The sequence below is a fragment of the Dipodomys merriami genome, unplaced genomic scaffold, assembly GCF_024711535.1.
Source record: "Dipodomys merriami isolate MVZ:Mamm:240054 unplaced genomic scaffold, mDipMer1.0.p SCAF_128, whole genome shotgun sequence".
NCBI lineage: Eukaryota > Metazoa > Chordata > Mammalia > Rodentia > Heteromyidae > Dipodomys > Dipodomys merriami.
The window spans coordinates 46,957-60,653 of NW_027202582.1; the positions used below are offsets into that span (position 1 = coordinate 46,957).

Consider the following 13,697-nt stretch of genomic DNA (forward strand, 5'->3'; position numbering starts at 1 on the left):
TGGTTTGACCAGATGACTGGAAGTTCTTTGTTTCTTAAGTCCTGTTAATTTTGGTGTATCACCTAACATTTTGGATTTAACATCCAGTTATCAGGGAGACCATGTACCGTTTGTCTCATTGCTTTTGACTTACCTCGCTCAACATGATTTCTTCTAGCTCCATCCATTTCCCTGCAAATGCCATTATTTTGTCATTTCTAAGGCTGCATAATATTCCATTGTGTATAGATACCACAATTTTGGGATCCATTCATCTGTGGTGGGGCATCTGGGTTGTTTCCATATCCTAGCTATTGTGAACAGTGCTGCAATAAACATGGAGGTGCACGTGTCCTTGTATATTGGTTCCTGTTGTTCAGGGTAGATGCCTTTAGAAGGGGTATGAGTGGGTCATAAGGGAGGTCAATCTTTAGCTTTCTGAGGACCCTCCAGACTGCTTTCCAAAGTGGTTGTATAAGTGTACATTCCTACCAGCACTGTATTAGGGTTCCTCTTTCTCCACATCCCCTCCTTCATTTGTCGTTGGCTGACTTGTGGATGTGGGACATTCTGATTGGGGTAAGGTGGTATCTCAGGGTTGTCTTTATTTGCATTTCCTTCACAATCAGGGATGGTGAACATTTCCTCATGTGTTTCTTTGCCATTTTTATTTCTTTATCTGAGAAGTACCTCTATAGTTCCCTTGTCCATTTAGTAATTGGTTTGTTAGGTTTGGGAGGGATTAGTTTCTTGAGTTCCCTGTATGTACTGGATGTTAACCTCTTGTCTGATATATTGCTGGTAAACATTATTTCCCAATTAGTTGGTTGTCTTTCTAGCTTGGTTGCAATAGATTTAGCTGTGCAGAAGCTTTTTATTTTAAGGTACTCCCATTTGTCGAGCCTCTCTCCAATTTGTTATGATCCTAGGACTCTGTTCAGGAAGTTCCTTCCTGTGCCTATAAGTTCAAGTGTGTCTCCTACTGTGTCCTGCAATAGTTTCAGAGATTCAGGTTTAATGTTAAGGTCTTTACTCCATTTTGAGTTGATTTTGATGCATGGTGATAGGCTGGGGTGCACTTTTAGTTTTCTGCATGTGGCCGCCCAGTTTTCCCAGCACCAGTGGTTGAAGAGGCTGTGTTTCTTCCAGTGTATGTGTTTGGCTCCTTTGTCAAATATCAGCTGACTGTAAGCCTGTGGATTTATTTCTGGATCTTCTATTCTGTTCCATTGATCTTCACTTCTGTTTTTGTGTCAGTACCATGCTGTCTTTGTTATTATAGCTCTATAGTAGAGTTTGAAGTTCGGCATGGATATCCCTCCCATGTTGTCTTTATTCCCTAAAATTTTTTTGTTTATTCTAGGTCTTTTGTTGTTCCATATGAATTTTTGGACTGTTTTCTGTATTTCAGTGATGTACGTCATTGGGATTTTCATAAGAATTGCATTGAATTTGTATATTAATTTTGTCACTATTACCATTTTCACTATATTAAGTCTGCCTATCCAAGAGCATGGGCGGTCTTTCCATTTCCTAGTGTCTTCTGCAATTTCTTTCTTTACCTTTTTATAGTTTTCATTAAATAGTTCTTTTACATCTTTGGTTAGGTTAATTCCTAAATATTTTATTTTTTGGGAGGTTATTGTGAATGGGGTTGCTCCCTTTATTTCCCTCTCTTCTTGTCAGTGTACAGGAAGGCAACTGAATTTTGTGGTTTGATTTTGTATCCTGCTACTTTGCTGAATTGATTTATGATTTCTAAGAGTTTGGGGATGGAGTTTTTGGGATGGTGAAGGTATAGTATCATGTCATCTGCAAAAACGGATGGTTTAACTTCTTCTTTCCCTATGTGGATCCCTTTAATGTCTTTTTCTTGCCTTATTGCCCTGGCTAAGGTTTGGGGGACTATATTGAAGAGGAGTGGAGAAAGTGGGCATCCTTGCCTTGTTCCTGATTTTAGGAGAATTGGTTGTAGCTTTTCCCCATTAAGTATAATATTGGCTATTGGTCTGTCATAAATGGCTTTTATTGTTTTAAGAAATGTTCCTTCTATTCCTATTTTCTCCAGAGCTTTTAGCATGAATGAGTGTTGAATGTTGTCAAAGACCTTTTCTGCATCTGTGGTGATAATCATGTGATTCTTGACCTGGGCTCTGTTGATGTGTTTGATTACATTTATTGACTTAAGCATGTTAAACCATCCCTGCATCTCTGGGATGAAGCCTACCTGGTCATAGTGTATGATTTTTTTTATGTGTTTCTGGATTCTGTTAGCTAGAATCTTGATAAGGATTTTTGCATCTGTGTTCATCAAGGAAATTGGCCTGTAATTCTCTTTTTTGGTTGGGTCTTTGCCTGGTTTGGGGATGAGTGTGATATTGGCTTTGTAGAATGAGTTTGGGATAGCTCCCTTCTTCTCTGTTTCTCTGAAGAGCTTGAGGAGTATGGGTATTAGTTTTTCTTTAAAGGTCTTATAGAATTCTGCTGTGAATCCATCTGTTGCTGGGCTTTTGTTTGTTGGAAGACTTTTGATAGGTTCCTGTATCTCCTTGTAGGATGTTGCCTTGTTTAATTGAATTACTTCTTCTTTGCTCAGTTTGGGCAACCTGTATTTCTCTAAAAATGCATCCATTTCTGCCAGGTTTTCTTCTTTTAGAGAGTATAACTTTTGAAAGTAGTCTGTTAAGATTGTTTGGATATCTTGGGTACATGTTGTGATTTTTCCCGTGGCATCCCTAATCCTGTTAATATGGGTTTCCTATGTTCTTTTTTTAATTAATCTTGTCAACTGTCCATCAATTTTATTTATTTTTTCAAAGAACCAGGTTTTTGTTTGTTTAATTTTGGCTATAGTTTTCTGATTTTCTAATTGATTAATCTCTGCTCTTAATTTGGTTATCTGGCTCCATCTAGTAACTTTAGGTTCCATTTTTTCATGTTTTTTCTAGCTGTTTTAATTGCAACATGAGATTATTTGCTTGCTCTGTCTCTATTTTCTTAATGTGGGCACTGAGCGCATTAAATTTCCGCCTCAGGATTGCCTTTGCTGTGTCCCACAAGTTTTCATTTTCATTGAGTTGTAGGAAATTTTTTATTTCTTCTTTGATCTCTTCCATTACCCAGGCATTGCTAAGGAGTGTGTTGTTCAATTTCTATGTATTAGAGACATTTCTGTGATATGCTTCGTTATTGAGAACTAGCTTGATTTCACTGTGTTCAGATAGGATACAGAGGATTATGTCGATCCCTTTGTATCTGCCTAAGTTCCTTGCATGAACTATGATATGGTCTATTTTGGAGAAAGTTCCATGAGCTGCTGAGAAGAATGTGTACTGTGTTGTTTTTGGGTGAAATACTTGGTAGATGTCAGTTAATTGCGCTTAAGTATGGCCTCACTAAATTCGGTAGCTTCTTTGCCAATCCTCTGGTTGGTAGACCTGTCCTTTGTTTAGAATGGGGTGTTAATGTCTCCTAGTATTATCGTATTGGGATCTATTTTATTTTGTAAGTTTGAGAGTATTTTCTTAACATATCTGGGTGCACCAATGTTTGGGGAATATAAGTTGATGATGGTAATATCCTCCTCTTGGATTGTTCCCTGTATTAATATGTAGTGTCTGTCCTTGTCTTTCTGTACTGATTTTAATGAAAAGTTTATTTTGTCAGATATCAGGATAGCTACACCTGCTTTCTTACTGGGGGCATTTGATTGGTAGATCCTTTTCCAACCCTTTACTCTGAGTGTGTTTGTATGTTTGGCTGAGAGGTGGGTCTCCTGTAGGCAACAGATGGATGGGTCATGTTTTCTGATCCAGTCTGCAGTTCTTTTTCTTTTGATTGGCGAATTAAGCCCATTAATATTAAGAGATAGTATAGAGAGATGAGATGCATTGTGGTCCCTGTCATTCCCTGTTTTCCTCCGTTTTTCTTCTTTCCTTTCCTCCTGTGCTTGCTCAGTTAGACTTTGATTAATGCCTGTCTGGGTGCAGGTCCCAGTTCCTCGTTGCTTTCTTCAGGTTGTGTTCCTCCTCTTAGTATGCTTTGTAATGCTGGCTTAAGGTTTATGTATTCATTTAGTTTTTCTTTGCTATTAAAATTTTCAGCTCTCCATGGAATGTGAATGCTAGCTTTGCCGGGTATATCAGTCTGGGATGGCAGTTATTGGCTCTCAGGGCTCGTGTGGTACTTTCCCAGGCCTTTCTTTCATTCAGTATTTGTGTGGAGAGATCTGTAGTGATTCTAATTTTTTTCCCATTGTAGTATAGCTCCTTCTTCATTTTTGCTGCATGCAAGATTGTTCCCTTATTATTCAGATCTATCATTTTTACTATATTGTGTCAAGAAGAGTTTCTCCTGGGATCTTGCTTGTAAGGTGTTGTATATGCTTCTGTTATGTAGGTAAGATGTTCTTTTTTGAGATGGGGAAATTTTCACCGATTATCTTGTTGAATAGGTGTTGTATTCCCTTGCTATGATATTCCTCACCTTCTTCATCCACTCTATTTCTTGGCACTATCTGCTTGCTCTTGAATTTCCCTTTGGCATAATTTGAGTGAATTTTCCATATCTATCATTTTTTGGTCCAGTGGGTGTATTCTGTCTTCTGTATCTGATACTCTACATTCCATTTCATTCACTCTTTTAACTGTGGCTTCCATTATGGTTTGCATGGAGGAAATGGACTCCTTTATGGATTCGATGTTGGTTCTCAAAGTACTGATCTCACCTCTTAATGAGGTATGTACTGCCTCTATTTTGGCACCTATCTCACTTCTTAGTGAAGTGTGTGTAGCCTCTTTATTTGCATGCATCTCCTGTTTGATATCCTGCATCTCTTTTGATAGTTCATCCCTGTGCTCTTTCAATTTCTGGTCTATTTCTTGCTTTATTTCTTGAGTCATTGCCTCTAGCATCGCTTGGATGTAGGTTTTGTCTTCCATTCCTGCTTTGCTCCCACTGTGGCTCTTCCCTGGGTGGCTGTTGGCTCTTGGGGATAGCTTGCTATCCTGGGTGTTGATAAACCTTGTAATTTTTCTCTGTGATTTTCACATGGGGGTTCAGGGATTATTGGAGACTAATCTGAAATTTTGTTTTGGTGTGTCTGTCTTTGCTTGGTTTCTGTTTCTGTATTGGTAGAGAGAGTCTGTACCTGATCTGGGTTCTGTTGGGGGCCTACCTCCAGCTGCTGGTTTGACCTACATAGGATTTTCGGCTCTCTGCTGTAGATCTCTGGCAATTCCTGCCTTTGGAAGGGTTGAGCAGCCTAGACTGCTCGTGTTTGTTCCTACGCGTGCTCTTGGCAAGATCGGATGTTCTGGATGCACTCTCCCAGATGCTGGAGTCTGCTATGGGCTCCTAATGGTCTTTTTTCGTTGTTGTTGGGTTGTGGGCTTGAACTCTGAGCTTGGGTGCTGTCCCTCAGCTCTTCAGCTCAAGACTGGCACCCTACCATTTGAGCCACAGCACCACTTCTGGCCCTTTCTGCTTATGTGGTGCTGAGGAATCAGATCCAGGGCCTCATGCACCCAAGAGTATCACTCTACTGCTGAGCCATCTTACTAGCCTGAACTCCTGCCTATCATCAGGTGTTGGCGGCCAGTGTTGTCCAATTACCAGCCTAGATAATATGGGTCGGATTCTGGTGGGGTTTGGGCTTCTCTTGTCCTGAGCCCCCAGGTCTTTTGTTGTCACAGATGTGCTTCACAGGGGGTGCAGTTCCCTGTTTTGCTCCTCTCAGCTGAGGCATATGCTGAGCTTTTGACTTCAATTGAAAGGAGTTGGTTGTGTTGCTCAGGCACCGGATCCCCAGGCTTGGTCCCGCCCCCCTGCCTGGGTCACACCAGTTGTGCCTGTGCTGCTGTCTATACCACCTGGTTATGCAGCCTGGGATACAGAGTTCACATTTCTTATAGTGTTGGGTGTCTTGACCCAGGGGCACTGTTCCTGGCTTGGGCATTTAAGCTCCCTTCCAGGGGTGCTCTTGCTCTAGCCTGGCCAGTGAAGTGTGCTCCGTGGGCTGGTGGAGCTCTTGAACAGTTCCCAGTTTTAGTGGGTCCTGTGGTCCAGGTGTTGGGGTAGGGAGTCTGTGTTAGAATCTGAGGATTCCCTCCAGCTCTGGTTGCCCTTGAGGGATACACTGTTCCCTGTGGGGTACCTATCCTGGAGCTAGTTGTTTCTGTGTGATGTAGGTCATCAGTTGCCATTGCAATCAGAGTTCAGTTGGGGTGGTTGGGGGTTGGGGTGGGTGGTGGTGGCTCCATGTGATTCTCTTCTGTCTCTGCCTCCATTGATGTGGAAGCTGTCGAATCCACAATGCGGGATGGGCCTCTGGCCTCTGCCCAAGGCGTCTGGGTGGGGCCTCCGTACAGGTTCTGAGCACTGGGGTTTGTCTCTGTTTACACTCTCCAGATCAGCACCAGTTCCTTGCAGGTCTTCTGCTCTGGTGTTCTGTGGGCGTCCTGTGTAGCTCTGGGGCTCCCGTCTTGGGGCCAAGTTCCGGGCTCGGGGGTTTCTCATTGCAATCGGCAGGTCTGACACTGGTACCTCAGGCGGCTTCTGTGCAGGTTATCTGCAGACAGCCCCCTGTGTTTCTGGAACTCCGGCATCCCCCACCAGGCCGGCTGGCCGCGGCTTGGCATGCTGCTACGGGGCCAGTAAAGATTGGGGGTGTTGCTCTGGGGTTCCCGCCCTGGGGTTAAGCGGCTTTGGCGGGATGGATCCTCTCTGCTCAGATGGAGAGTGAGGGGTGGGGGTGGGATCTTTGTGCAGACTCCCAGCTGGTAGGATGCTCTGTTTGTGGCAATCAGCAACTTTGCAGACCCGTACCTCAGGCGGCTTCTGCGCGGGTGATCTGCAAGCAGCCCCCTGTGTCTCTGGGACTCCAGTAGCGCCCGCCGGGCCGGCTGTCCATGGCTTGGTGCGCTGTCACGCGGCCAGCAAAAATTGGAGAAGGGTCTTCACTCTTCTCTGTTCTCAAATTCTACTTTTTCTCTCTTTTTTGTTATTTTCCACCTCCTGTTTTTCTCTAGGTGTTCGTCTTCTTCTTGTTGTTGGTCTCTTGGGGAGATTAAGCATTGGAACTCGCACTCTCTTTTGGTTGGGGAGAGCTGTGGCATTTCCCTACTGCCCCGTCGCCATCTTGGTTCCCCCCCTTCTAAATGTCTTCTAAAAGATACTTTTCTGCTGAGTGCTGGACTACTATTTAGAGCACAAAGTTAGAGCTCAGCTGAGATTTCTTGACTACAGAAAAGACTATACCATCTGATCAACATCCACAGAGAAAGTGCAATGACACCTACCTGTCTGAAAGATGGCCAAATATCAGACCTCCCAGCAGTGACCCAATCATAAATACTACTTGAACTATCGATTTGGATGACTGGTACTCACATACTAGGTCCCACTGGAAGAGAAAGGAAGAGAGAGCGGTGTCAGGAGAGTTGAAGCCTTCAGTGGAAACAGACTGTAAGCGCCTTCCCGTGAGGGAAAATGTGCTGTGGTATGTGGATCCTGCTTCCTGTCCATTTCCTCTGCAGCCACTCTCCTCTGCCAGGCCACACACCTTCAAATACTCAGCTCCTTTCAACTCTTCAGGTTCTGTCTCTGTCTTCAAAGTTTCCATGGCTCTCTCCTCTTTTCTAGCTCTTTCTCAGCTCTTTCCTTCTCTTCTCTTTCCCAGCTCTCTTTCCTAGTTCTCTCTTTCCACCTTTCCCAGATGCTCTCTCTTCTAGTTCTCTCTCCTCATTTCTAGCTCTTTTCTCTCTTTTCTAGCTCTTGCTCTTTTCCAGGTCTGTCTCTTTCCCAGCTCTTTCTCTTTTCCACCTCTCTCTTTTCCCATCTATTTCCTAGGTCTTTCCCAGGCCTTTCCCAACTGCAGGGAGGACCAAGATGGCCTGGTGAGAGCCAGAACGATGAATAAACCTATCCCTTACGTGAATACCACGTGTGTGGTGCTGTTCTTACTTGGCTACCTCTTTTTAAAAATCTAACATAAGGGGCTAGGAAGGTGGCTCAGTGGTAGAGCGCTTGCCTTGCATGCCTGAGGCCCTGGGTTTGATTCCTCAGCACCACATAAGCAAAAAGAAAAAAGCCAGTAGTGGCATTGTGGCTCAAGTGGTAGAGCACTGGCCTTGAGCTGACGACCTGAGGAACAGAGCCCAGGCCCAGAGTTCAGGCCCCATGACCGGACCCAAAAAATAAAAAAGTAATCCTAACATATATGGTGCCGGGTTCACACGGCACCACCAGGATAGATCTGATTCCTCTCGGTTTTGTTTTTTTTTCTTGTTTTACTTTTTTTTTTTTTTTGTTCTTCCCTTTTTGCTCTGAGGAATACCCACATTTCTAATGGCCTTTTTGCGAACTGGCCTGTGTGCTGCGGACACAGCGCATCGATACCATTGCTGGCCTTCACATCCACGTCCACACCACTTCTATCCTCTCTGTGGCTCTCTGTCACTCAGTCTCTGTCCAGACGTGGCGCCACGCCAGAGAGCTCCTACAGCCTTTAGCTGAAAGGCCTGTCACCTCTGAAGCCGAAGACGCTTGGCTTTGGGGGCTTGGCCATTTCTCTCTAGAGGGCTCTGGGGAAGTCAGGATGCTGCTTCTGCCTTGTCAGCTCTCCTTCACTCACCAGACTGACTCTCCTACACATTTAATGGGGTGCTGCGAATCACGCCTGAGCCGTGGAACCCCTTTGAAATGCCTCCTGCGCTCTCTGGAAGGCCAGAGCGCCTCATTTTTATTCAATTCTCAGATGTAGACAATTTCTGCCACTGCAGTGGTAAATGGTCAGGAGTCTGTTTACTTTCAGGCTCTCTTTGCTCTCTCTCTGCCATTCATTTCCAACTTTTCCTATCTCTCCCTTTCTCTTTTCTACATTTTGGCTTGTGCCCTGAAGAGTGCGACGCAGGCTGGGTCCCCGCAACCCCCCCTTTTGGATCCCTCTCTAAGGCTAGCCAATGTAGGCTTGATCTATTTGTTCAGGGTTTCTTTGCATTTTTTCAGAAATTCGCCATCTTGAGTTCCCCATCTTGGCCACATGGTGGGTTAAGGGTTTGGCCCCATCTGGCCCTTAACCTTCCATCAAGCTTACTACTCCATCCAGCTATTCTGAGGTGCCTTGCTAACAAGTTGCTCTTTTCACAGGCCCTGGTAAGTGAGGCCCAACCATTTGATGTGCTTTGTTAGCAAAGATGTCTAAACATTGTTGTCAAAATTTTAGGTTTTGAGTTTTGCCTTTTTTGTTTTGTATTGTGTATTCTACTGACTACATGGTTCTAAAACACTGGGCATATCTGTGCTAAAATTCTCATCACATCTCATGAGTTTTGTCATTTCAGAATATTTGTTGGCAATTCTTAATAAGGACCAGGTAAGCTCTACTTATTCTATTTGATCTCCTTGTTGCTTTAATTGGAAATAATAAAGGGCATTTGTGGCAAAGATTTCAGTTCAAAGCCTACCCACACTGAAAAATCCCTAAGACTCCATCTCCCAACTAACCTGCAGAGAGCCAGGCTGGAAGCATGGCTCAAGACTCTTATCTCTAACCAGCCAAACACTGGAAGTGCTATTGTAACTCACTGTATTTCAAGATTATTAAAAGGCTGGAATGTAAGGTCGGCTCCTGGATGGCTAGCAGACTCCACCCTCCTCACAGCAAAGTCTCCACCCAGTACCTGCATTACCTAGGCAACTGGGACACCTGGAAGAGGTCACATCTGCATCTGCTGAGGTCACATCTGAATATGATGTGGCCACACCTTTTCCACCTATACCCTAGATAAGGCCTAGCCCAGGCCCAGATGCCCTCTCTCTGCTCTTTTCTAGCTTGAAGCTCTTTCCTTCTCTTCTCTTTCCCAGCTGCCTTCTCTTTCCTAGCTCTCTCTTTCCCACCTTTCCCAGACACTCTCTTTGCTAGCTCTTTTCTCTTTTTTCTAGCTCTTTTCTCTCTTTTCTACCTCTTTCTCTTTCCAATCTCTATTTTCCCAGCTCTTCCCCAGGTCTTTCCCAGGCTTTTCCCAACCACATGGACAGCCAAGATGGCCTGATGGCAGAACCATGAATAAACCTAATACCCCTTACATGAAGAAAAACAAAAAAAGTTTCCATGGCCTTATATCTCTATTCTCCTCAGATGACCAACTCCATCTGTTCCATGCATTAGCTTCTACACACATTCTGTGTGTGTGTGTGTGTGTGTGTGTGTGTGTGTGAGTGTGTGTGTGTGTGTGTGTGTGTGTGTGTGTGTGTGTGTGTGTGTGTGTGTATGTCCATCCTGGAACTTGAAGTCAGGGTGGGATCTGGGCGCTGTCCCTGAGTTTTTTGGTTCTCTTTTTCTCAAGTCTACTGTTTTCACTTGAACCACATGCTTTTCAGGTTTTCTTTTTGAATTTCCTGGCCTGGATGGCTTTGAACCAGGATGCACAGATCTTAGAATCCTGCGTAGACAGGATTATAGGTATAAGCTACCACCACCTGGTTCTATGCATTCCTTTGTCAAAATTTTATTTCCTCAGCATTTATGTATGCATGCATGCATGATGTATGTATGTATGTATGTATGTATGTATGTATGTATGTATGTATGTATTTATCTTGTTGTTCTTGGGGGGCCGGGGCACTCTCCCTGACCTCTTTTGCTCAAGGGTAGCACTCTACAGCTTTGAGTCACAACACCACTTCTGGTCTTCTAGTGGTTAAATGAGGATAAGAGTCTCACAGACTTTCCTGATGAACCATGATCCTCAGATCTCAGCCTCCTGAGTAGCTAGGATTACAGTGCTGAGCCACCAGCACACATATTCTTTAGTTACTATAATTTATAGCATAGAAAGGAATATTTTAAAGACAATTGAGTTACCATAATGGAGAGTACATGACAAAAACTCTTCTTTTTCTCCCCCACAGTATAACCCATGCTTTCACTGTATTTGATATTGGTACAATTTGTGGAGGGGAAGGGCCAAAACAAATTGCATAACTAGGGATACAGGTGGACCCATTGCAACAATGAGATTTCAAGTTGTTATGTAGAAAAACGAACTTTTAAACTTTGGTGGGGTGAGGTAGGGGCAGTATGGGAAGGGATGGGAAGGGGAAACAAAGAGGAGGCAATAATGCTTGATAGGAGATGTACTCGTTATCTTGCCCATGTAATTGTAACTCCTCTGTATGGTATCTCACAATGAAAAAAAAAACAGCACTCTCTTTTCCCTAGGAAGAAACATTTCCTTTATACTGGACTAATACAAAGTCTATTTGATTTCTTTTACTTCTGAATAATTCAACTGACAAACTAACTCTCATCTTTGGATATACCCATCCATTCAGTTAAAAAGTATACATATGCTGGGGACTAGATTTATGCCCCAAAGGTTCTGACTAACTTGATCTCGGTAATAATTCATAATGAGTATTGAGAGCCACTGACCTAGCACAATATTTTTCTTCATTGTATTTCCATTGTTCTTTAAAATTACAACTGTCTTTCTCATTAGATCAAATTATTTAATAGCAGTTGTCTGTTTAAATTGTTTCATTCATGACCTCAGTACTAGTAACTCACCATCGTGGTAGTATAGATGAGCAGTTGGTACTTGCTGAAGGAATAGGAAATACAAATTGCTGACTCATATACTCTGGGAAGAGAAGGGGATTGAATATATAAAGCAAGTCTGTGCTTTGTATTACTGCAAAAACCTTTGATCAGACACCCAGAAGATTTAAATGGGGCCTCTTACCTCAGTGACAATAGTGGAGTGGAAGTAGCTTTTGTCATACACCCAGCCGTCCACACAGGGCTCTGTTTCTGCCTCACTCAGGTTCCATAAGGTGCTGTTCAGGTGGAGGAGCTGCCATTGGGGATGGACAAAGCGCCGGCACTTCTCTGGCCTGAGGTTGGAGTCGAGTGGGATGGAGATTCTCAGGAGGTCCTCCTGGCTGAGGAGCCCAGTGCCATTGTCAGAGAGCGTGCCATTGTCGAGGATGCGCACCCAGCAGCGGTGCTCAGGCACGGCCGCTGTGAAGTTCTCTAATAGAATATGAGTATATGCTATAAAGCCAGTGATGTAAAAGAAAAGTAGCTGAAGGATCTGGAATCTTCCTAGGACTCCAACATGCTCCAGTAGGACCTCAAAACCCATTGGGACTGAACAGGAAGTCTCCCCCATGGGGAATGTGAGTGCTGCTATGAGATATATTGAGAGGGGAACACGTTTCCCTCCACTAGCCCAGCAGTGCTGCACTTGTCCCAACTGACTGTCTTCTCATTGGGCCCTGTCTCACCACTCTATGCCTGGGGAAGGAATTTCCTGGTCCTGTGGGTTTTGGCAGATAGATGGCTTTAATAGTTACTAGAAGAGACTTTTTGTTGTTGGTTTCCAGGAATGACTGTGATCTTTGCACTTCTTGAGGAGCTGAGTGATTTTATAATCTAAAGGCATGTGTAAAATGTTATTTTCTTTTTTTTTCCCCTTCTTCAGAAGAGGGACATTGGACACCCAGAAATTAACTGGTTTATTATATTTCTGTGCAAAAAACCAGAGCAGAGTAGAATTTTCCCTCAAGTTAATGAAAGATGGGGTTAGTTAGATGTAAAGCAAAGTGGAATAGTGAATATTAATGCTGACTTTTGGTTAGTGTTTAAATTATTGTAGTCATGGTGCTTTTATAACATTTGAAATAGGGAAAAAAGAATAGAGAAAAGGAGGAAGAAAATAATGTATTTGTGTGTATGTTGTTCCTGTTGCTTGAACTCAAGGCCTGAGAGCTCTCCTTGAGCTTCTTTTGTTCAAGGCCAGCATTCTACCACTTGGGCCACAGCTCCATTTCTTGCATTTCAATGGTTAGTTGCAGGTAAGAATGCCACAGATTGGGCTGGGAAAGTGGCTCAGTGGTAGAGTGCTTGCCTTGCATGCATGAGGCCCTGGGTTTGATTCTTCAGCACCACATAAGCAGAAAAGGCCATAAGTGGTACTGTGGCTCAAGTGGTAGAGTGCTCACCTTGAGCTAAGAGCTGAGGGTGAGTGCCCAGGCCCAGAGTTCAGACCCCACGACCAAAAAAAAAAAAAAAAAAGACCATAGATATTCCTGATGGAGCTGGCAGTGAAATCAGATAACATCTCCTGATCAGCTAGGATTACAAGCATGAGCCAGTGATGCTTGACACCACTTCTCCCCCTCCTCCTCCTCCTCTTCCCTCCTTTCTGTTTCTCCTCCTCTTGCTCCTCTTCCTCTTCTTCCTCTTCGTCTTCTTCCTCCTCCTGCTTTTCCTCCTCCTGTTCCTCCTCCGCCTCCTCCTCTTTTTTTCTTCATCCTCCTACTTTTCCTCCCCCTTTTTTCTTCTTCCTCCTCCTCTTTTTCCTCCTCCTCCTCTTCCTCTTCATTTTCCTCTGTCTTCTTCCCTTTTTTTATGGGACATGGGGCTTAAACTCATCACCTACGAATGTATGTGATAAAATGTCCAGTCATCAAATAACATAAATAAATATAATTAAGTAAATCTAAGAGGTGAGTTTAAAAACATAAAAATATTCTAGTGTGGTGTCTCACACCCATAATTCTAACTACTCAGGATGGGGAGATGGAGAGGATGATGGTTCAAGACTAGCCTAGGCAAAGCTCATGAGGTCTCACCATGACTAGTAAGAGTTGAGTGTGGCGATGTGTGCCTATCCTCCCAGCTAGGTGGGAACACATATGTGAGCATCATGGTC

At 43.7% G+C, this 13,697-nt stretch overlaps 1 protein-coding gene across 2 annotated transcripts in view; it reads right to left on the bottom strand.

Annotated features, from left to right (window-relative positions):
• Positions 1–12,288, bottom strand: part of LOC138824226 (steroid transmembrane transporter SLC22A24-like) — a 33,127-nt gene extending 20,839 nt beyond the window's left edge. For both annotated transcript variants that reach the window (XM_070017901.1, XM_070017899.1), the window contains exons 1-2: positions 11,724–12,288; positions 7,278–7,381 (exon numbers count right to left, since the gene is read on the bottom strand). In XM_070017901.1, coding sequence (XP_069874002.1) covers positions 7,278–7,381; positions 11,724–12,152 — 533 coding nt within the window. In that variant the 5' untranslated portion in view covers positions 12,153–12,288. The remainder of the gene's footprint in view (positions 1–7,277; positions 7,382–11,723) is intronic.
• Positions 12,289–13,697: the final 1,409 nt, after the last annotated feature.